Source organism: Zonotrichia albicollis, chromosome 5, assembly GCF_047830755.1.
Source record: "Zonotrichia albicollis isolate bZonAlb1 chromosome 5, bZonAlb1.hap1, whole genome shotgun sequence".
Lineage (NCBI taxonomy): Eukaryota > Metazoa > Chordata > Aves > Passeriformes > Passerellidae > Zonotrichia > Zonotrichia albicollis.
This window is the reverse complement of record NC_133823.1, coordinates 7,872,971-7,894,883: the sequence shown is the minus strand read 5'-3', so window position 1 is coordinate 7,894,883 and position 21,913 is coordinate 7,872,971. Positions and strand designations below refer to the sequence as shown.

Genomic DNA, 21,913 nt, shown 5'->3' with positions numbered 1-21,913 from the left:
GCTGGAGGGTGAGAAAAGAAAGATGAGAGGAAAGGAAATGTGAGATGATTGATAAAAATATAATTCCGCTGATAATTCCATCTGTCAGACTAATAACTGGCTGGTAATATTTTTTTAATAATAATAACTCCTGCTTACATAACAGCTCCTGTATGTGGTTTGGAGTGGTTTGTAAGTATGAATTAGAGCCCAAAGCAGCGTGTGAGGCAATGGGAGTTCACATCCCCTGTCCCTGCCACCCCTGCTGCACCCCACAGGCAGGGAGGCTGCCAGGGCTGCCTGTGGTGAGATGCAGATTGCTGTGGGCAGAGCAGCCCCTGGGCCCTGGCAGGGACCTGGAGAGGGTTTGGGATCCAGGAACCAGATCCAGCAGGAGGGAGGGTTTGGGATCCAGGAACCTGATCCAGCAGGAGGGAGGGTTTGGGATCCAGGAACCAGACCCAGCAAGAGGGAGGGTTTGGGATCCCCCCTGCCAGCACAGCTCCCTGCAGGGATCAGGTCCAGCAGTCCTGGGGTCTGGGCAAGGCAGGGGTGGCACTGGATGATCCCTGTGGGTCCATCCCATCTGAGGATTTTCTATAATTTTATAACCCAAATGTTGTGAATGTCCCAAGCATGGGAAGGTTTTTATGGAGTCTCTTCATGAGAGCCCTGGGAGGTACCGGGGGATCCAATTGAGATCTGCAGCTGTGCAGGACCTCAGAGCTCCCTGGTGTCCCCAGCACTGCCCCTGCCCATCCCCACCTGCCTGGGCTGACACCCTCCCCTCTCCCAGACAATGCTTGATGTGAGGAGCTGCCCTTTCCACCCCATTTGTCACAGACATCTTTTATGGAAAATCCTTTCCTTAGGATTTTTCCTCCTGAGAAGCTGTGAGGCCTCAGGAACAAAATGTAAGCAATGATTATCTGCTGCTGTGGAATGCAACAGGTGCATCTGTGATTGGTCTCATGTGGTTGTTTCTAATTAATGGCCAATCACAGTCAGCTGGCTCAGACTCTCCATCTGAGACCAAACGTTTGTTATCATTCTTTCCTTTTCTATTCTTAGCCAGCCTTCTGATGAAATCCTTTCTTCTATTCTTCTAGTATAGTTTTAATGTAATATATTTCATAAAATAATAAATCAGCCTTCTGAAACATGGAGTCAGATCCTCATCTCTTCCCTCATCCTGGGACCCCTGTGAACACGGTCACCCCCATCCCTTCTGAGCCCTTCTTTGCCCCATTGCCCTTTCCCTGTGGGTTCCATTCCTGAGGTGCCCAGGATGTGCCAGCCCCACTGAGATCCTGGCAGTGCCAGCAGGGCCAGCTCTGAGTCAGCTCTGGCTCAGCACAGAGCCAGCCCCGCATCACTACTGGGCTCAGTTACAGCAGGAGCTGCAGGAGCTGGGTCCCCCCAGGTGCCTTTGCCATGTTTGGCCGTGGGATCCCCCAGGATGTGCCTGTGGCAATCAGCTCTGGGAGCTGTGGGTGTGTGGGACCTTCCAGCAACTCTGTCAGCAGGTCTGTGTGCCTTCCCTTGGCTGAGCTGTTTGTCATCCATCCTGCTGGGGTTTGATAAGCTTCTTGGAAAATCCCTGTGACCCGAATTTGGGGTTTTCTGTAGCAGAACAATGCTCAGGGCTGGAAGGGCCTGGAATCCCTGAACTGCCTGGCAAGGAGAAGTCCCTGCCTTTCTGCATTTGGGTCCTTTCTGCTGCACTGGAGCTGAGCCAAAGGGTCACAGTGTCCAAGGCACAGGGCAGGGCAGGGAGCAGGGCACACAGGGGGTGTGTCCTTCAGAGAGCCCCAGGATGGCTGGGTGGGGCTGGAAGGGACCCAAAATCCCACCCAGTGCCACCCCTGCCATGGCAGGGACTCCTCCCACTGCCCCAGGTGGATCCACCCTGGCCTTGGGCACTGCCAGGGATCCAGGGGCAGCCACAGCAAATCTGGGAATTCCAGCCCAGCCCCTGCCCACCCTCCCAGACAGCAATTCCTTGCCAAGATCCCAGCCCAATCTCCCCTTTCCCAGTGGCAGCCATTCCCTGGCTCCTGTCCCTGCAGGCCTTGTTCCCAGTCCCTCTCCAGCTCTCCTGGAGCCCCTCCAGGCCCTGAGAAGTCCCACTCCTGCTGGTACAGAAGGGAAATGTTTCCAGTGATGTTCCCTGGATGTGAGGCTGATTTGTTGTGCCTGCTGCCGGCTACTCCTGCTCCAGCTTGCTCATTAAGGCATCCTGGCTTTTCCCTTTTCCAACACTTTTCCCTTCCACCTGCTCAGAACTTTTGCCAAACTGGAATTCTTTGGACAAGTATTTTCAGGGACAAATGTTCCTCTTCACCTGAGACTTTTTGTCAATTTTCTGGTAAAACAGTTCTGGGGTTTTTCAGGAATGAAAGGAGGAAATAAACGTTGTTTTGCCAAATTAGAAAATGTTTTGGAGTGCTCTCAAATGTGGAGACACCTATGCCAGGAAAATCCACCTGAACAGCTTTGGAAAATCTGTTTATTCTCCTGTTCACCTGGTCCAGTGGCAGGTGTCCCTGGCCATGCAGGGATCAGGATGGGGTGGGCTCTAAGGTCAATTCCAGTTCAAACCAGCCCATTACTCCCCAATATTGGAGTGTGAACACTCTGTGATAACGCACACACACACAGAGGTTCTGCACTGAGCACAAAGGCTCTGAACAGTTCTGGGCGGTCACAGCCCCAGCCTGGCTCCCCAGGGCAGGGTAACTCAGCACATCCAGCTCCATGAATCAGCTCCTCACTCTCAGAGGGCCCCAGGGCCTGCCCTGGCCCAGGGATTCCGTGGAAGTGGGAATGCATTCCGTGTTTTCCATGAACTGAACCATGACAAAGGGGAAGTGAAACCTGGCAGGCAGGAGCCTGACACTTGGAAAGCAGCCCAGCCCATACACAGAGAAGCTGTGGCAGACATCTTTTCATGGAAAATCCTTTCCTTAGGATTTTTCCTCCTGAGAAGCTGAGAGACCTCACGAACAAAATGTAAACAATGGTTATCTGCTGCTGTGGAATGCCAACAGGTGCATCTGTGATTGGCCCATGTTGGCTGTTTCTAATGGCCAATCACAGTCAGCTGGCTCAGACTCTCTGTCCGAGCCACAAACCTTTGTTGTCATTCTTTCTGATTCTATTCTTAGCTAGCCTTCTGATGAAATCCTTTCTTCTATTCTTTTAGTATAGTTTTAATGTAATATATATGATAAAATAATAAATCAAGCCTTCTGAATCATGGAGTCAACATTCTCACCTCTTCCCTCATCCAAGAACCCCTGTGAACACCATCACAAGAAGCAGCAGACATCACCCATCAGCTCATTCCAGAGTGCAGGGAGAGCTGCAGTCACCAGCAGAAATGGCGACTGCCCTCTGATGTCACTGCTGCAAAGCCTTGCACCACGGGAAGGTCACAGCAGTGCCAGAAAATGTGACCTCATTTCATCTCCTGCACACCAGGCACGTGTCTTCCCTGGAAATCCTCGAGCTCACAGTGCTGCCTGGGCTTTACAGCTTCTACACCATCAGTGTTTGAATATGAAGTCTAAAAACAGGGGGGGGGAAAGAAGAAAATGCCATGTGGAGGTTAAAATAGAAAATATTTAAATGTTCTGTACCAGAAGGGGTTGTTTCAGAGCTAAGAGTAAATAGTCATGAGCACATTCAGACCCTGAGGACAGAGGGATTATGCCTTGACAAAGCAGGAAGTTCAGGAAATGGGTATTTCCTCAGAAATCAGCTTTATTTCTTCCAGTGGGAAAAGAGGAAAGGAGCATCCCCACCAGTCACTGAGGAGACAAAGCTGTGCACAGCACCAAATGTCTGTGTGAGTAAAGTCAGAGGCAGGGCAGCATCATCCCAGGTGGTCAGGGCTGGATGGATGTTGGACTTCATCCAGCCCAGCTCCAGCCAAGTCCCTTTCACCCCCAAAGTCCCTGTAAAACACTTCTCCAAGCCACTGAATTAAATCTCATTGCTCCTCTGCACCAGGGCATCATCCAGTCCACTTCCAGCCAAATCCCCATCCCCTGTGGGTGGGACATTCTCGCCCCACAGTCCCTGTAAAGCATTTCTCCACAGCATTGAATTAAATTTCACTGTTCCTCTGCACCAGGGCATCAGAAAACTCTCCTGAGTTCAGCCCAGAGCAGCTGTGGCTGCCCCTGGTTCCCTGGAGTCCCAAGGTCAGGTTGGACACTGGGGCTGGAGCACCTGCGACAGTGGGAGGTGTCCCTGCCATGGCAGGGGTGGCACTGGGTGGGATTTAGGGTCCCTCCAACCCAAACCACTCCAGGATTCCGTCTCAAAGCTCTCATGGGAGGTGTCTGGAGCCTCAACCAGCGGGGCCGGATAACCCAGGGCTCTGGAGCACTCACCTGATTGCATCTCCAGAGGTGGCCAGGTGGAGTGAGGATGTCCAACCAGGTCCTTTCCCTTCTCCTGGAGTATGTTCAACCAGACGACCCCATGATATTTTCTGAAAAATCCCTTTGCCAGGATTTGTCTCCTGAGGAGCTGACAAGCCTCAGAGGAAAAGAAAAACAATGATTATCTGCTGCTGTGGGATGCAACAGGTGCATCTGTGATTGGTCTTATGGGGTTGTTTCTAATTAATGGCCAATCACAGTTAGCTGGCTCAGACTGTCTGGTCAGCCACAAGATTTTATTATCATTCCTTTCTCTTTCTATTCTTAGCTAGCCTTCTGATGAAATCCTTTCTTCTATTCTTATAGTATAGTTTTAATGTAATATATATCATAAAATAATAAATCAGCCTTCTGAAACAAGATCCTGGTCTCTTCCCTCATCCTGGGACCTCTGCAAACACCACCACAACCAGGTCCTTTCCCTTCTCCTGGAGTGAGGATGTTCCACCAGGTCCTTTCCCCCCGGAGGCCAAGGCAGGATCCCGGTGTGAGACAATCCTGATTTCAGCAGCAGAGCCCTGGGCTGGCTCCTGCCCTGCTGGGGAGGGGGACCCCAGGACCCTGAGCAGTCAGGCATGGCACTGGAGCTGCAATTCCTGCAGGAAAAGCTGCAACCCCTGCAGGAGAAGCTGCCATCCCTGCAGGAGAAGCTGCCATTGCAGGGGCCATTCCCAGTGGAATGGGACATCCAACGTGGCCCTGAGCTGGCTGGACATGCCCCAGGACCCTGGCACCCACAGCTCCCAGCCCACCCTGGCACTCAGGGATGCAGAGCAGCACAGGGAAGGGCAGGGCCTGGCCAGGATTCCCTGGATCAGGAGCTGGGATGAGCCAGAGCGTGGGAGGGACACGAGGCAGCACTTGCAGAGGGTTTCCCAGGTAAAATGAAGCCTCTCTCTGGCACAGAGGGACTGCCTAACCCAGATTGTGGGAATCACAGCAGCCAGGGCTGAGGGTGAGCGCTGCTCCCAGACCTGAGAGCAGAAAACATCTCAAAAATGGGAAATAAAATTCTGTTCTTTGTATTGCAGACCCAGCAATATGGAAGTCACCTTTGTGTTACCTGAGCACTTTGGGTCTCCAGCTCTGACTGAATCCTCATTTCTGGGTATTTTCCCTGTGCATAAGGGAAGGAAATATTTGTTTTTCACAGAGAATCATTGTTTTTCACAGAGAATCATTGATTTGGTGATTTTTCCCTGGGCAGAGTTTAAAGGGCCATCACTAAAAAAGGTGAAGAAGCTTCAGAAGTGTCTCCCCTCAGGAACAGGAGCACCACCTTTTATTTTTATTTCTCTATTGCCCCAGAATTCCCTGAAGCAGACTCAGCTCCTTCTCCTGTTTATTTTTAGTTGTGAACTGGAGCAGGGCAGGAGAAACCAGCGTGAGCTGAGCTGCATCTGCCATCCCTGGCTGTCCCATCAGCCCTGTCTGTGCCCTGTGCCCTGCCTGCATCCAGCAGCACCCCCAGGGACACATCCTGCCTTCCCTGGGACAGCAGGGGCACAAGGGAGCTCAGAGAAGGAGCTCTGCACAACAACAGGCTCCAGCACTGCCCTGAAACCAGCCCCAGCTCCTCCTGACAGGGCTTTCTGCAGATACTCCCTGCTAATTCTGTTTGTTTGTGTTTCGCACAGGGCAGCGAGGCCAGGCCCTATTCTGTCCCTATGGGGTGTCCCAGGAGCCCCTGAAATCCTTTTAACCCCAAAGTCCCCCTGGAGACACCCAGAGCTCTGGGCAGAGGGACAGGAGCATTTCCTTCTCCCTCCTGGAGACTGGAGCAGGGCTTGGAGCTCCAGGTGTGCCCAGGGAGGAGAGACCTGGAGGGCACCTGGGGGCAAACCTGGTGCTGTGCCACGGTCTGGAGACCCAGCAGGGGCTGAGGGAGCTGGGAAGGGGCTGCAGAATCACACAATTGTGGGATTCTGTGTTTGAGCACTCAGTGAAGTGGCCTGGGGTGTTGCAGAGGCTGCAGCTGATTAATCCCATGCAGTTAATGCCATGCAGTTAATTAATGCCATGCAGTTAATGCCATGCAGCTGATGCCATGCAGTTAATTAATTAACTCCATGCAGTTAATTCCAGCTGCCTGCATCCCTGGGTGCTTCTCCAAGCCCTGTTCCCCTGGTGCCCATGGCCCCCTCTGATCACCAGGAGGATCACACACCCAGCCCAGCCCTGCTCTGAAATGGATTTATCCAAAGCTTTTCATTAGTGACAGTGATTTGCTTCCCGGACCAGCTCATTGCTCCTTTTCAGGAAAGCTTCCAGGAATGAGGAGAGCTCTCCAGAATCGTTAATCAGAGCAGCAGGGAGATTGATTAACTCTGCTCTCAGTGCAATAAACCCATCAGGCTCCGAGGGCAGCCCTGTGCCATCCATCCCTGCTGCTGAGCCAGGAGCTCCATCCAGGCAGCCCTGAGTGATGCTGCTGGCTGCAGGGCTGTGCTCCTGACTCAGCTCCAGGAGCCAGGAGGGAAATGAGAGCACTCCTGGTTTTCAGCATTAATTACATTAACAAACTCCACGATATTCATGCCAAAGGTTGGGAGTGCAGGGACACTCGTGGAACTCCTCAAATGAGCTGCCTTGGAGTGTAATTAGGGAACCTCTGAGCTGGAGTGTGGGATGTGAATGAACACAAATTAAATCTGTTCTGCAGTTCAGCCACGGGAGGAGCAGAATTCCCCCTCTCACTCCTCTGGGCTGCCCAAGCATGGGAATTCTGCAGCCCCTGCCCAGCTCCCTCAGGGATTCTCCAGCCCCTTCCCAGCTCCCTCAGGGATTCTACAGCCCCTTCCCAGCTCTGTTCCTGCCCTGGCCATGCTCCAGCCCTCCAGGGCTCTCCCCAGCGCTGGAGGTGCCCCGGCAGTGCCAGCACAGGGCACAAGGGCACTGCCGTGGCACTGCCACCACCCCAGAGCTGGCACAGCCCAGGGGTCTCTTGCCCACCTGGACACACCTGAGCTGGTGTCACAGCATCCCCAGGGCTCTGCCCAGCCCCAGGAGCTGCAGGGATGCTGTGCCAGCCTGCAGGGATGCTGTGCCAGCTGCAGGGATGCTGTGCCAGCTGCAGGATTGGGCACACCCCGCTCGAGTCTCTGCAGAGCTCCGTTCCCAGGCCAGCCCCAGTTCCCAGTAATGCCCCTGGGCACTGGAACCGGGTGTGGCTGCCCGGGCAGGGAGGGGACGAAGCCACCCGGGGCCTTTTTCCTGTCCCGGGGGGAGCAAAGGGCTCCTCCCTGCCCGGCCAGCTCAGCCTCTGTGCCCTGGCCCTGCCGGGGGCTGGTCCTGGAGGAACCGTGATCTGATTGTGGGGCTGGGTTTGCACCTCATTGGGTGGGGTCGCTGCACACCTCAGTGTCACCAACACACCTCAGTGTCACCAACACACCTCAGTGTCCCCAAACACGTCTGCTATCCCTACACACCTCATTGTCCCCAACACACCTGCACCATCCCCTCACACCTCATTTTCTCCAAAATGCCTAGGCCATCTCCACACACCTCATTGTTCCTAAAACACCTCTTTGTCCCCAGCACACCTCTGCCACGCCAACATCCCTCATTGTCCTCAACACACCTGGGCCATTCCGACACACCTGTGCCATCCTCACACACCTCGTTGTCCCCACACAATTCATTGTTCCTAAAACACCTCGTAGTCCCCAAAACGCCTCTGCCATCCCCATGCATCTCACTGTCCTCACATACCTTTGCCGTCCTGACATACCTGTGCCATCCCAGCACACCTGTGCCACCCCAACATACCTCGTTGTCCCCAAAATGCCTATGCCATCCCTGCACACCTCATTGTCCCCAACACACCTGGGTGTCCCCAAACCACCTCTGCCATCTCCATACACCTCATTGTCCCCAACACACCCGGGTCATCCCCACACACCTGCGCCATCCCAGCACACCTCATTGTCCCACACATTTCATTGTCCCCAAAACACCTCTGCTATCCCCACACACCTCATTGTCTCCAGCACATCTGTGCCATCCTGACACACCTGTGCCACCCCAGCACACCTCACTGTCCCCAAAATTCCTGTGCAATCCCTGCACATCTCATTGTCCCCAGCACGCCTGAGCCATCCCAGCACTTCCCACCTTCTCTCCTGGCAGCCCCAAGGGCCCCTAAGCCCCTGCCAGCCCTAAAAGCCCAGCCCCAAAAGCTCTGCCCCTAAAAGCCCTACCCTGAAGTCCTGCCCCTAAAGCCCAGTCCCTAAAGCTCTGCCTCTAAAACCCTGCCCAGCCCTTGTGGTTTGCAACCCCCATGAGCTTTGGGGTGCCTGCAGCTAATTAAGAGCCTAACAATGCCCAGGGCTCGTTGGGGAGCTTCAGCTGAAAATTAAAAAAATCAGAGTTCAGTGTTTTGCTCCAGGCTTTTTCTAAATAAAGCAGTCCAGTGATCTGGTTTGAAACATGGTTTATTTAAAAATACGCACAATTTGTTTAGAGGTGATTAAAGCCAGTGTGAGATAAATGAAGGAAAACCTATTTGGGGCTCAATGAATCATTTCATTCAATCTGAAAGACATGGAAGTGTTTGCAGCTTCCCAGCCATTCTATCAGGACACACCAGCTCTTGGGATAAAAGGTTGTTTAGGAAAGAAGTTGAGAAAATGGTCTCCTCCGATTTCTGGCTTTGCTGGAGCCAAATCCTGTTCCTGGGAGCCCTGGCCTGGCCCTGTGCTTACCCTGGGCCTGGTTAGTGCTCCTGCTGTGTGCAAAACCCACTGGGGTTGGGGCAGGAGGGAACAGGAACCCTGATCCTGTCCCTCTGCCGCTGCCACAGCCGCCAGCACCAGCTGTGCCCCCAGTCTGGGGGAACTGGGTTATTGGGGCAGCAGGGATCATTCCTGATGGGGATTGGGTTATTGGGGTCAGCACAGACCATTCCTGATGGGGATTGGGTTATTGGGGTCAGCAGGGACCATTCCTGATGGGGATTGGGTTATTGGGGTCAGCACAGGCCATTCCTGATGGGGATTGGGTTATTGGGGGGCAGTAGAGACCATTCCTGATGGGGATTGGGTTATTGGGGTCAGCACAGACCATTCCTGACAGGGATTGGGTTATTGGGGCAGCACAGACCATTCCTGATGGGGATTGGGTTATTGGGGCAGCACAGACCATTCCTGACTGCTGCCTGTTTTTAGGAGCTGTGCCAAGCTGCTCTGCCATGCCTGTACTCAGTGTGCTCACCCCAGAGCTGCAGGCAGCTGCCACATTTCAGGGGTTTTACCCCAAAATCAGCAGCTTGGAGTGAAAAGAGGGATGCAGGAGAATGAATCAGTGACTTGGAGGGGCAGGGAGGGCTGTGGTGGCCAGCAGAACACCCAGAGGATGTGGGGATGTGCAGAACCCAAAACCAGCAGGGAGATAACCATCCACCCTGGCCTGGGCTCTGAAATTCCAGCCTCTGGCCACGAATTAAAAACAAAGAGCCCCTTTGGCAGGGTTTTACAGAGCCTCACGTGCTGCTGGATCTGCTGAGGCTGCCCTGACACAGACACAGACCTGAGGAAAACCCTGCCTGGAGAAGGATCCCTCAAAAACCCTCCCTGGAGAAAGATGCTCTGAAAACCCTCCCTTGAGAAGGATCCCCTGGAAATCCTCCCTGGAGAAGGATCCCCCCCTTGGAAAATCCTCCCTGGAGAAGGATCCCCCCTTAAAACCCTCCCTGGAGAAGGATCCCCCGCTTAAAATCCTCCCTGGAGAAGAATCCCTCTGAAAATCCCCCCTGGAAAAGGATCCTTTGGAAAATCCTCTCTGGAGAAGAATCCCTCTGACAATCCCCTCTGGAGAAGGATCCCCTGAAAATCCCCCATGGAGAAGGATCCCTCTTGGAAAACCCTCCCTGGAGAAGGATCCCTCTGAAAATCCCCCCTGGAGAAGGATCCCCCTTGGAAAACCCTCCCTGGAGAAGGATCCCTGTGAAATCCTCTCTGGAGAAGGATCCTTTGGAAAACCCTCCCTTGAGAAGGATCCCCTGAAAACCCACCCTGGAGAAGGATCCCCAGTGAAAATTGTCTCTGGAGAAGGATCCCCTTCTAAAAACCCTCCCTGGAGAAGGATCCCCTGAAAATTATCCCTGGAAAAGGATCCCCCTTGGAAAATCCTCCCTGGAGAAGGATCCCCTGAAATCCCCCCTGCCCTTGGAGCATCCCCTGCCCTGCCCAGGGCTGGGGGCAGCAGGAGGGGGCCATGGGTCCCTGGGCAGCTCCCAGGGCGATTCCTGAGCTCTGGAGCCTCCATCCTCTGCAGCAGCAGGAGCAGAGCTGGGCCCGGGCCCGTTTCCATGGCAATGCTGAGCTCTGCCTTCTTCTGGAAGTTTTCCTGGCAGGGGAGATGGATGGAGCAGGAGAGGGAGGGCAGGGGGATGAGATCCACGCTCCAGAGGGGCGGATGGGACATGGGGAATAAGGAATTGTTCCCTGGCAGGGGCTGGGCTGGAATTCCGGAGCATTCCCAGCTGTGGCTGCCCCTGGATCCCTGGCCAAGTTGGGCACTGGGGCTTGGATCCACTTGAGATCATGGGAGGTGTCCCTGCCCCTCTGGATGGGGTTTAATGTCCCTTCCCACCCAAACCATCCTGGATTCCCTGCCCCAGTGTCCCTGAGCTCGCTGTGCCCGTCCCAGCAGGAATCACTGCTGTCCCCCTGTGCCACCCAGCCCCTGGGGATCCATGGCTGCTCCCAGAGCTTGGCACGCTGCTCCTTCCCCTCTGCACCTGAGCCCTGGCACGAGGAGCTCTGGGCTGGCCCCTTTGGGCTCTGGGGCTGCCCTTGCTGTGGCTTTGGTGGGGGTGGCACAAAGGGGACGTGGGAAGGGAATGCCAGCCTTGGGTGCAGCACCCACACAGCAGCTGCTGAGCCCTGGGTGCTGCAGGGCCCTCTGGGTGCCCTCCCATGCCCCTCGTGCCACAGGGGCAATCATCAGCATTTCCCTCTAAAACACCTTTAAAATAAAATAAAATTCCTTTAAAATAAAATAAAATTCCTTTAAAATCCCATTGGCTGCTCCACAGAGCACAGATTCCAAGGGATGCTGTTCCATGAGGGATGGACATGCTGGGGAACTGGGAGGTGCTGGGGCTTGAGTCTTTCCCTCAGCTTCCAGGGCCAAAATCCACTCTGGAGTTCCAGAAGCACCTTCTGAAATATTGAGGAGCAGCAGCTCAGAGCCCACAGGGCTTGTCCTGTCCATGAGAGACGGGCTCAGTGTCCAACAGGGAATTCCCAGGCCTGCCCAGCAGCACAGGGGGCTCTGGTGCCCACAGAGGGCACTGAGGACACTGAAGACACAGAGGGCACTGAGGGCACTGAGGGCACTGGGAATTCCCAGCCCTGCCCAGGGGCACTGAGGGTTCTGGTGCCCACAGAGGGCACTGAGCACCCAGCACACACCCAGGCTCTGAACCTGCAGGGGTGGAAACACTGGGAATGCTCCAAAGGCACAGAAACAGGGATTGATTTCTTCACAGCCAAGACTTGCATCATCCCCCAGCACAGGAAATGGAGAGGGTTCCAAGAGGAATGAGCAGGAAAATCCCCTGGGGAGTGCTGGATGTAGGGCATGGGGTGCTGCAGAGGTGCACACTCACAGCCTGGGGCACACACCTGGCGTTTGCACCTTTCCCCAGCTGCCTGAGGGCTCTGGGCACGCTGCCCTGCTTTGGTGGCCATGAGCCAGCCCTCAGCCCATCCCTTTGGAAAAATGAATTCCAGCCTCACATCAGCACTGCCCATCTCTGCCCTTGCCCCTCCCTGGGGCTCCTGTTCCACAGGGAAGCTCAGTCCCATTCCCAGAGCTCCCTCAGCTCCTCTCTGACTGTGGCAGGGCAAGAGGAAGAGGATGGTTGTCCTCCCTGTGGCAAGGCAAGGCAGGAGGAAGAGGATGGTTCTCCTCCTTTCCATGGCAGCTTCTCCCTCAAACAGGGCTGGGAGTCCCAGAGCACCAACCCCTGCCAACCCCTGCCAGTGATGGGGCAGGGCACACCAGGGATGAGAACCAGGGGGGGAAAGCAGCCAGAACCAGGAGCTGAGCCTGGTTTCTGTGCTCTAACCCTGGCTGGGAGCAAGGATGGGAGCTGGGATGGGAGCTGGGATGGGAGCCGGGATGGGAGCAGGGAGGGAAGGAGCTGCTGGGGAGGAGCTGCCCAGACTGGGGAACTGGGACTGGGAGGGAAGGAGGCTGCTGGGCCATTGCACTGGGCTGGTGGCAGCACAAAGGTGACGCATCAGGGCCAGCAGGAGCAGCGAGGAGCTGGCCAGGAAGGAACTGGGGGTGGCAGGATCCCAGGGTGAGGAGCTGGGGGTGGGCAGGAGCCCAGGATGAGGAGCTTGAGATGGGCAGGAGCCCAGGGCAGGAGCTGGAGGTGGCAGAAGCCCTGGGCAGGAGCCCAGGCAGGAGCCCAGGGTGAGGAACTGGGGGTGGGCAGGAGCCCAGGGTGAGGATCTGCAGCATGGCAGGAGCCCTGGGTGGCCGGGCAGGAGCCCAAGGAGGAGCCCAGGGAGGTGCCCAGGGCAGGCAGTTCCAGCCGGGTCAGATCAGGTGTCCGGACCGGAGGAGCGCTCGGAGCATTCAGGGGGGGCTGGAGCCGCCCGAGCTCCCCGAGAGCCCCGAGCCCCCCAGGCGCATGCGGGGCACAGCCAGCCCTGTTTTGGGGCGTTCTGCTGCTCCGAGGATGCTCCCGGCTCATGGAGGGAGCCCAAATCCCCCTGCCCGGCTGGGCCTGGGCTGGGCACTGCTCTATGGACACCGGGGAGCCTCCAGACACAAACAGCCCTTGGAAAGGCTCCTGCAGCATCTCCGGGGCCGGGGAATGACTCCAAAGAGAGCCCCGAAAGCGGGGCAGCACCGAGCAGCGGGGGCAGCAGGACACGGCTCGGATCACGGATTTCCTTCTGCTCCTGGTGACGACAGAATTCCCCCCAGGACGGCAATCCCGCCTCCTCGGTAGCCAGGAGCCCCTTCTGGCCCGCGAGATGCGGTGCCAGCGCCTGAGCCAGCCTTGGCACAGCCACGGTCACGCTGCCATTACCTCATGTGTGCTGTCACCTGCACACAGCTCCATCGGGGTCACTCCACACTGCTCCGGTTTGTCACATAAAAACAGAACAGAAACAGCTTTAAAATAGCAATCTCTATTTCTATCGGGGTTAAAGGATGAAGGCATTCATCCAGGGGAGGTAGGACATGAGGCAGGACCCTGCAGCCACTCCTGCACATGTTTATAACCTATCAAACTATGAAGTTTGATTTTCTCCCCTGAACCATTGCCACTATTCCAGGAGCAGCCCTGAGGGCCAGGGCGGGTTTGTGAGACCGTGGCTGTGGCAGGGAGGCTCCCGTGGTGCTGTCCCAAAGGAGGGACAGTGCTTGCCATGGGAGGGAAGGGAAGCTGCTGTGCTGGCAGCAGAGCTGTCCCAGGGTGTGCATGGCAGAGGCCCAGCCTGGAAATCCTGCACATCCTCTGGTGACACCCCTGGCCACAGCCAAATAGCCCAGAGTGACCAAGGCCTGGTGGCCTCAGTGGTTCAGCCAGGGAGAGGTGGAGAGGAGATCCAGGGGCCCCAGGCCCGCCCCTGGTTGGATCCCGCACATCCCTCACAGCAGGCTGGGCTTGTCTTCGGTGCCACAGGGGAATATTTCCAACCTGGTCACCATCCTGGTCCCCACAATGTCCTGAAGCTCCGGATTCCAGGGTCACTGAGCACTGCAGGGTGAAGTTTTGCCTTTGATTTACTGAACTCCATTGCCCTGGGCATCCCTCATCTCCTGTGAGGGGACAAATGGGGAATATTGGGAGACAAACGGGGAATAATGGGATGCCACTGAACATTTCCACACTCTGGGCACTGCCTACCCCTCTCCATCCCATCTTTTATTTGCAGCCCAACCTCAGGGCTCATTCCCTGAGTGCCCAGAGGGTTGTTGCCTCCTTGCCCCCGGGCTCTGGGCGTGCAGAGGCAGCAGCTGCCCCCAGTGAGGGGAGGTGCTGCCAGACACCAATCCCGGGGATCTGCCCAAGGTGAGGCTGTGACTCATCCTGGAGCCAGGAATAGCTCGGGATCGGGGCTATCACCTGCTGCTGCCAGCTGGGCACAGCCTGGCACGGCCCTGGGCACGGGCACGGCACATCTGGGACACAGCCCACAGCACATCTGGGGCACATCTGGCCTGCTGGCAGGGCTGTAAGCTCTTGAGGCAGGGAAACAGGAATTTAGGGAGTGGCCCCTCCTCTATTCCAGCCCCTTGCATGCCCAGCCTCCCTCCTGCACACCCAGCTCACCTGGGCTGCCGTGTGCTGTGTGAACAGGGGTTTGTACCCTCTGTGTGCTCTACGAACAGGGGGTTACATCCCCCTCTGAGCTCCATGAACAGGGGTTATACCTCTCTGGACAGGGATTTACACCCCAAATATTTTTCTGAACATCTTTCACAGCAGGTGTGGGCCCAGCAGCCAAAATGCCCCGAGCAAATCTTCCCTCCCCACCCCGAGCATGCTGGAAGCTGCTGACAATGCCCTGCCCAGAGCATTCCTGCCTGGCCGGGGTCAGCTGTAGATCCCTGCCTGTCCAGGATGAGCTGGAGATGATCCCTGCCTGTTCAGGCTCAGCTCCAGATCAGTGCTGGAGCTCTGGGAGCAGCCGAGCAGGGCAGGCAGCACGGCCCGGGCTGGCAGAGTCTTCGCCCTGCACGGCTGAGGATGCTCGGGGTGGAGGCGCTGCCAGGATCCCTCCGATCCCGCTGAGCCCGATCTGAAAGCTTCCCCTGGACACGGTGGGGTTTGCAGGAGGATGGCTCTGCCTTCTCCAGCGCAGCTCTGAGCCAGGGGCTGCCATGGCTGAGCTCCAGCAGGCTGTCCCTGCTCCTCCTGTCCCTGCTTCTCCTGTCCTTGCTCCTCCTGTCCCTGCTCCTCGGCCGCTCGGATGCCGCAGGAGCAGCCGGCATCACCTCCCGTTCCCATCCAAGAGCCGCCGCATCCAAAATCCGGCTGAGAAGGAGAGGAGGGCAGGGCAGGGGGGAGGAAGAGCAAACCCGGCACCTTTGGCGCTTCTAGAAGGAGCAAGAGCAACAAAAGGCATTCACGGGGAAAAAATAGCGCGGGGAGAAGGAGAGCCTGGGGAGATGCAAATCCGGGAGCGCAGCAGCCTGCCCACGGTGGGACGGGAGCCAAGGCTGCGGAGCAGGGGCCGGAGCCGCGGGGATGCCCCAAAGGCCGGGGCAGCGAAGGCAGCGAGCCCGGGCTCGCTCTGCACACCCGGGGCTTGCACACGCGTGTGCACACCTGCGGCCGCGGGAGGGGATGCTGGGCACACGCGCGCACCGAGCGGCAGAGATCTGTTAAAAATATCGCGATTATTAGTTAAAAAGAGAGAAGGAAGGGGGGAAAAAAATGAAAAACAGAGCGAGAGAAAAGGGGGAGGGGAGCAGGGAGGGGGGAGGGAAGGGCATCGCGTCACGGGAGAGATTTCCTTATTGGGACTCCCTAGCCTACATCCTGAGTCCATATATGGGCATTTACGTCACGGCAGCCTCACTGGGGACTCCAGAAATGGCTGCGGCGGAAGGTCGGAGCAGCCCCGCTCCCGCTATAAAGGGGGCGGCGGGGAGGGAGCTCCGGGTGTCCGCTCGGGCTGCGCCGCCGCCGCCGCCGGGCCCTGCCTGCGCCCCCCTCCCGGGCCCTGCCCCCGCAGCGTCCCCGCAGCGCCCGGGCCCCCCGCCCCAGCACCCCCCGCACCCCCCAGCATCACCCTCACGGTCCCCGGCACCTGCCCCGGGCATCTCCCGCACCTGCCCGGGCTCCCCGAGCGTGGCCCGGCTCATCCCCGCGCATCCCTGGCATCGGTGCGGGCACCCCGAGCGTTCCCAGCTCAACCCGGGCTCCCCCCGAGCATCCCCGGGCTCGGCCGCCGCAGCTCCCGCCTCGCCCCCGAGCATCCAGCGGCTCTCCCCGGGCATTCCTCGGCTCATCCCGAGCTCCTCCCGGCCCTGCCCGAGCATCCCCGGCTCGTCCCAGCCCGGCCCCCCCGCTCCGGCCGCGTCTCCAGGGAAGATGCTCAACGTTATGGATTTCTCCTGCCCGGATCCGCTCTACTCCAAGTACGAGGAGAGCTGCGAGATGAAAACCGGAGACCTGCAGGGCTTGGGGCAGCCTGAGCAGCAACTTCTGGCAGAGGCCGATTTCCTTGGAGGTAAGGGCGGGCAGGGATGAGGGACCCCGCGGGGAACGCTCGCTGGATGCTCCAGGAGCCGGGAACCTGCCCCTCCTCCGCCCTCAGCCCTGCCCGGGGGTGCAGCGAGCTCGGGGCGGGGGTCCTGGGGGTCCCGCTGGGGGGAGGGGGCGAGCCCAGGGCTGCCTGTGGGTTCGGGGACGGAGACCTCGCAGTGACGCAACAGCTCCCGCTGCTCCCGCATCCCGCCCCCGGCCCCGCATCCCCGCAGCCCTCTCACCGCCGTCCTCTCTGTTCCCAGGTGAGCTGCTGGGCGTCCCCGGCAGCGGCGGGGCCGTGGATTACTCGCTGCTGGGCAGCCAGCCCTCGCCTTCCCTCAGCTACACCGGCAGCTTCTTCATCAAGGCGGTCCCGGAGCACCCTCAGGACCAGGAATCCCTCTTCAACCTGATGTCGGGCATCCTGGGCATCTCCCCCTTCGCCTCCTCCGAGGGCCACCAGCGGCACCTGGACGCTCTTTACCCCTGTCCCGAGGTGGCTCCGAGCCAGCTGGACCTGTACCCGTCGTGCCAGCCCGAGATGAGCGGGTCCAGCCCGGCCCCTTTCACCGAGCCGGGCTACGGCGCCTTCCCCGCGGCCGAGGGCGCTCAGCCCCTGCCGGGAAACACCTCGCAGTGCTTCTTCCAGCCCAAACTCCTGGACAGCAAGCAGGACATCAAGCTGTCCTCCGGCTCCCCGCCCCTGGACAAGTTCAAAGGCGCCTGTGCCCAGTGGGAGCCGCTCTCGCAGCAGCACCAGGCCTACCTGCCAGCCGCCTTCCCCTCTGCCGAGGGCTTCCCGGCCCCCGAGAGCAGCCAGGGGCTGTTCCCCGCTCTGGGCTCCAAGATGGAGAGCGTCTTGTCCGTCAGCTGCCAGCCGGAGCTCGGCAGCCTGGCCGAGGACGCCGCCTGCTTCGGAGCCCATCTGGGCTTCGGCTGCGAGCCAGAGAACTTCCCGGCCCGCGGGGACTTCGCCGACAGCAAGATCCACAACCTGCCCACGCCGTTAATGCCGGACTTCGAGGCCTCCTTGGCCCAGCCCGAGGTGCTGCCGGGCCTGCTGGGCTCCGCCGAGCTGCTCCATCCCCACCCGTCTCCGTCCGTGCCTCCCCCGGAGTTCCTGGGCCCAGCCCCGCCGCTGCCCTCGCTGCTGCCCGCCGGCCCCGCCGCGCTGGCCGAGCCCAAGAAGAAGGCTCGGCGCAGCAAGTGCTCCTCCAAGTGCTTCTGCCCCAAGCCCCACGAGAAGGCATTCGCCTGCCCGGTGGAGAACTGCGTCCGCAGCTTCGCCCGCTCCGACGAGCTCAACCGGCACCTGCGCATCCACACGGGCCACAAGCCCTTCCAGTGCCGCATCTGCCTGCGCAACTTCAGCCGCAGCGACCACCTCACCACGCACATCCGCACCCACACCGGCGAGAAGCCCTTCTCGTGCGACACCTGCGGCCGCCGCTTCGCCCGCTCGGACGAGAAGAAGCGGCACAGCAAGGTGCACCTCAAGCAGAAGGCGCGGAGCGAGGAGAAGCTCAAGGGCTTGGGTTTCTTCTCGGTGGGGCTGTCCTTCGGCCCGCTCTGAGCCCCAGCGCGGCCAGTGGCGTTCCCGAGGTGCCCGAGCTCTCACCGAGAGCCGGAATGGGCTGGGCTGGGATTGGGGGTCCCTCCCGGGCGGCCCCGAGAGGCGGCAGAGCCGGGCCGGGCCCAGGGCGGATGCGGGAGGCGAGCGGAGCTCCCGGCGGGGATGGCAGCGGAGCCATCCCACAGCTCCCGCTCCGAGCAGGGGAGCGGAGAGCCCTGTACAGACAGACAGACGGACACACATCACCACCGACGGGTGGACACTCAGAGCTGGGAGCGCCCCGCTGTAATTGCCCAAGGCAGCGCTTCCCAAGATGCTCCTGCCTGGAGATTTCCCGTCCGACAGACAGACAGACGGACAGATATCACCACCGACGGGTGGACACTCAGAGCTGGGAGCGCCCCGCTGTGATTTCCCGAGGCGGCGCTTCCCAGGATCCTGGAATGGATTCCAGCCCTTCCCAGGATGGTCCTACCTGGAGATTTCCCGTCCGACAGACAGACAGACGGACAGAGATCACCACCGAGGGGTGGACACTCGGCGCTGGGAGCGCCCCGCTGTGATTGCCCAAGGCAGCTCTTCCCAGGATCCTGGCAGGGATTCCAGCGCTTCCCAGGATGGTCCTGCCTGGAGATTTTCCGGCCGGCATGGTCGGGGCTGAGGCTGCTCCCGTCCTTTCTCCCCAGGGAGAGAGACCCCGCCGGGCTCTGGCAAGAGGTGCTAACAAGCCCTTGGGAAAGGTGATTTCAGTACTATTATTATTATTATTATTATTATGTTTGTAAAAAGAAAAGGCCTCTATCAGGAATATTGAATATTTCAAATTTGTGTCTATTTTTCTAATTAAAGATCTGAGCTGATCCAAGCCCTCGCTGAGGTTGCTCTCTGCCTTTCCATCTTGAATTTCCATTGGGTTTTTGACCTCTGTTGCTGCATTTTGGGGAAAAAAAAAAAAAAAAAAGTGCTTCAATAATTAGCAGGGAGAAAAAGATCCATCAGTGCAGAGAGCTCCTGAGCGTCCCCAGAGCCCAGGTGGGGGTCATCCCGGGAGGAGCAGGAATCCTTGCTCCCTGTGTCTCTCTCCAGACACAGGACGTGGCTCTGGGATGCTCTGCTGGGGCTGGTTCTGCAGGACTCTGCTCCTCTCCCATGGAGCCCCCAAAGCCCAGCCCAGAGCCCCCATTCCGGGATCCTGGCTCCCAGTGGGATGTGGATGTCCCACACTTCACCCTCAGGAAATAGGATGAGGTTCCCATTTCCAGCCTGGCTCAGCCCCAGGGCTGGAGAGATCCAGGCAGGCAGGATGGGGAGCCCTGCACAAGGAGAGGCTGTTTGTGCCTCCCTTTTGGGGTTTTAGATGGTAGAGGGATGCTGGTTCCCCTCTCCGGGAATGGCTCAGGAGACGCCGCAGCAGCCAAGAATGTCCCTCCCATGAAACACCTCCCTCCTGTGGTGGTTAAAAATCAGTGACAATCCCGAAATCCCACAGTCCCGCCCCTCAGGGGAGGTGCTCCATGGGAAACGCCGAATTTTGGTTTATCTCGTTAATCGGGAGAAGGTGCCGGTGGGAAGGAGGCAGCAGGGCCAGGCCATTGTCATGGATGCTCAGGTGATTTAGGGGTGATGCTCCTTTGCTGGCAGAGGGAGGGGCACAGCTGCGATCTGCTCTTTCCTTTCTTGATGGATTTTGTCCCCTCCTGCAGCCCTGGAGAGCAGGATCTGCCCCCCACCATATCATGAAGGAGACAGGGGTAACCCTGTTTTATTCCCTCATGCCCTTTGTCAACTGGGCTGAAGCATTCCGGGGCTAAACACCTGTAATCCCAGAAAATTCAAGGTCCCAGTTATCCCAGAAAATCCAGGATCCCAGGCATTCCAGAAAATGCAGTGTCCCAGGCATCCCAGAAAATGCAGTGTCCCATTAATCCCAGAAAATCCAGTGTCCCAGGTGTCCCAGAAGAACCCCATGTCCCAGGCATCCCAGAAAATCCAGTGTCCCAGTAATCCCAGCTGAACTAAATGTCCCAGGTGTCCCAGCAGAACCCAGTGTCCCAGGTAAAATCCAGTGTCCCAGTAATCCCAGCAGAACCCAGGGTCCCAGGTGTCCCAGCAGAATCCGAGCTCCCATGGGCTGTGGAGGCCCTGTGGAGCTGGGGTGGGAAGCTGGGCAGACCATGGGGGGTTGGTAGCAGAGATGGGATGTGGGAAGGGGCCAGGAGGAAACCAGGCTGAGGGGGAAATCCCGAATTTCCCCTCAGATGTGTCCCTGAATTCTCACACCCCCTATAGCACCCAAGGGTGCTGGTGACCCTCGGGTGAGCCCTCCCAAGGTGTGGGAGCCCAATCCTGAGCCAGGACCACTCGAAGGGGTGCAGGTGTCCCCAGGCACCTGGGACACAGGGGGGTACAGCCCAGCTTTGAAGGTCAATAAGGAGCCCAGGTTTCCTTTAGGAAGGGCTGGGCTGGCCCCTCCCTGGGGATGCAGAATCCTGCTGGGCAGCAGAGTCGAGCTCTCCCTGCACCTCTGGCCATCAATGATGCACGAGGCCTTGATTAATACCCCTCAGGAGACCATCCATAATTGATGGGAGCCTGGAGCTCTGCAGAGGCACCGCTCCAGCCTTGGCCCTCTGCTCCTCTGGCAGCGCTGCCAGGGAGGTGGGAGGGATGGGGCACACCCCAGAGCCATCCCAGAGCCATTCCACAGCCATCTCACACACCCCACACACCCCAGAGCCACCCCAGAGCCCCTCCACACACCCCAGAGCCATCCCAGAACCACCTCAGAGCCACCCCACACACCCCACAGCCATCCCACAGCAACCTCAGAGCCACCCCACACACCCCAGATCCACCCCAGAGTCTCCCCACAACCAACCCATAGCCCCTATAGCCTCCCCACAGCTACCCCACGGCCACCCCACACACCCCACAGCCTCCCCACAGCCACCCCAGAGCCTCTGGGGCAGGGGCTCCAGGCTGGGCTGGCACTGGGCAGACATGCAGGAGGGACAGGAGTGGCACCCCATGTCCCAGGGGATGGGGACACCCTCCTGCCTCCGTGACAGCACCACCCTGGGTCTGGCACTGCCATCCCCTGCACCCACACCCCGTGCCCACCCCAGAGAGAGAACTCATCAGTGCCAGATGCCTTTGGCATGGGCAGCAGGCTGAGGGGCTCAGGAGCTGGATCAGGATCAAGCCAGGCTTAAACCAGAGCGCTCAGGGACCAGCTGGGGATGGAGCCAAAAGGGGATGCTCAGGACTGAGCCAGGACCAGGGCAGGGATTAACCAGGGCAGCCTTGGAGCAGGACAGGACCAAGGTAGGGGTTAACCAGGGCAGCCTTGGACCCAAGCAGGACCAAGCTGGGAACCAGCCCAGGGTACTCGGGGACTGGACCAGGACCAAGGCAAGGATTAAGCCAGGATGGTCAGGGACACAGTCAGGACCAAGGCAGGGATTAATCCAGGATGATCAGGAACCAGCGCAGGACCCAGCCAGGGACCAAGCCAGGGTGTCAAGGACTGGACCAGGACCGAGGCAGGGACCAAGCCAGGGAGCTCAGGGACACAATCAGGGCCAAGGCAGAATACTCGGGGACTCAATGGGGATCAAGTCAGGAATGAAGACAGGATGATCAGGGACTGTCCTGGGACCCAGCCATGTCCTGGCACCTGTG

The 21,913-nt window shown here is 58.4% G+C and overlaps 1 protein-coding gene across 1 annotated transcript; it reads left to right on the top strand.

Moving 5' to 3' along the window:
• Positions 1-15,945: 15,945 nt before the first annotated feature.
• On the top strand, positions 15,946-19,112 carry EGR4 (early growth response 4). The gene is made up of 2 exons (XM_074540730.1): positions 15,946-16,642; positions 16,923-19,112. Exons 1-2 carry the CDS (start codon positions 15,961-15,963, stop codon positions 18,230-18,232), a joined length of 1,992 nt encoding a protein of 663 aa, XP_074396831.1. The 5' UTR covers positions 15,946-15,960; the 3' UTR covers positions 18,233-19,112.
• The last annotated feature ends 2,801 nt before the right edge of the window (positions 19,113-21,913 follow it).

What these genes read in the sequence shown, in the direction of transcription:
- EGR4 (XM_074540730.1), top strand. Translation starts at nt 15,961, where the DNA reads ATGGGCATTTACGTCACGGCAGCCTCACTGGGGACTCCAGAAATGGCT. An exon ending in AGAGGCCGATTTCCTTGGAG is followed by an intron (nt 16,643 to 16,922) that starts GTAAGGGCGGGC and finishes CTCTGTTCCCAG; the next exon opens with GTGAGCTGCTGGGCGTCCCC.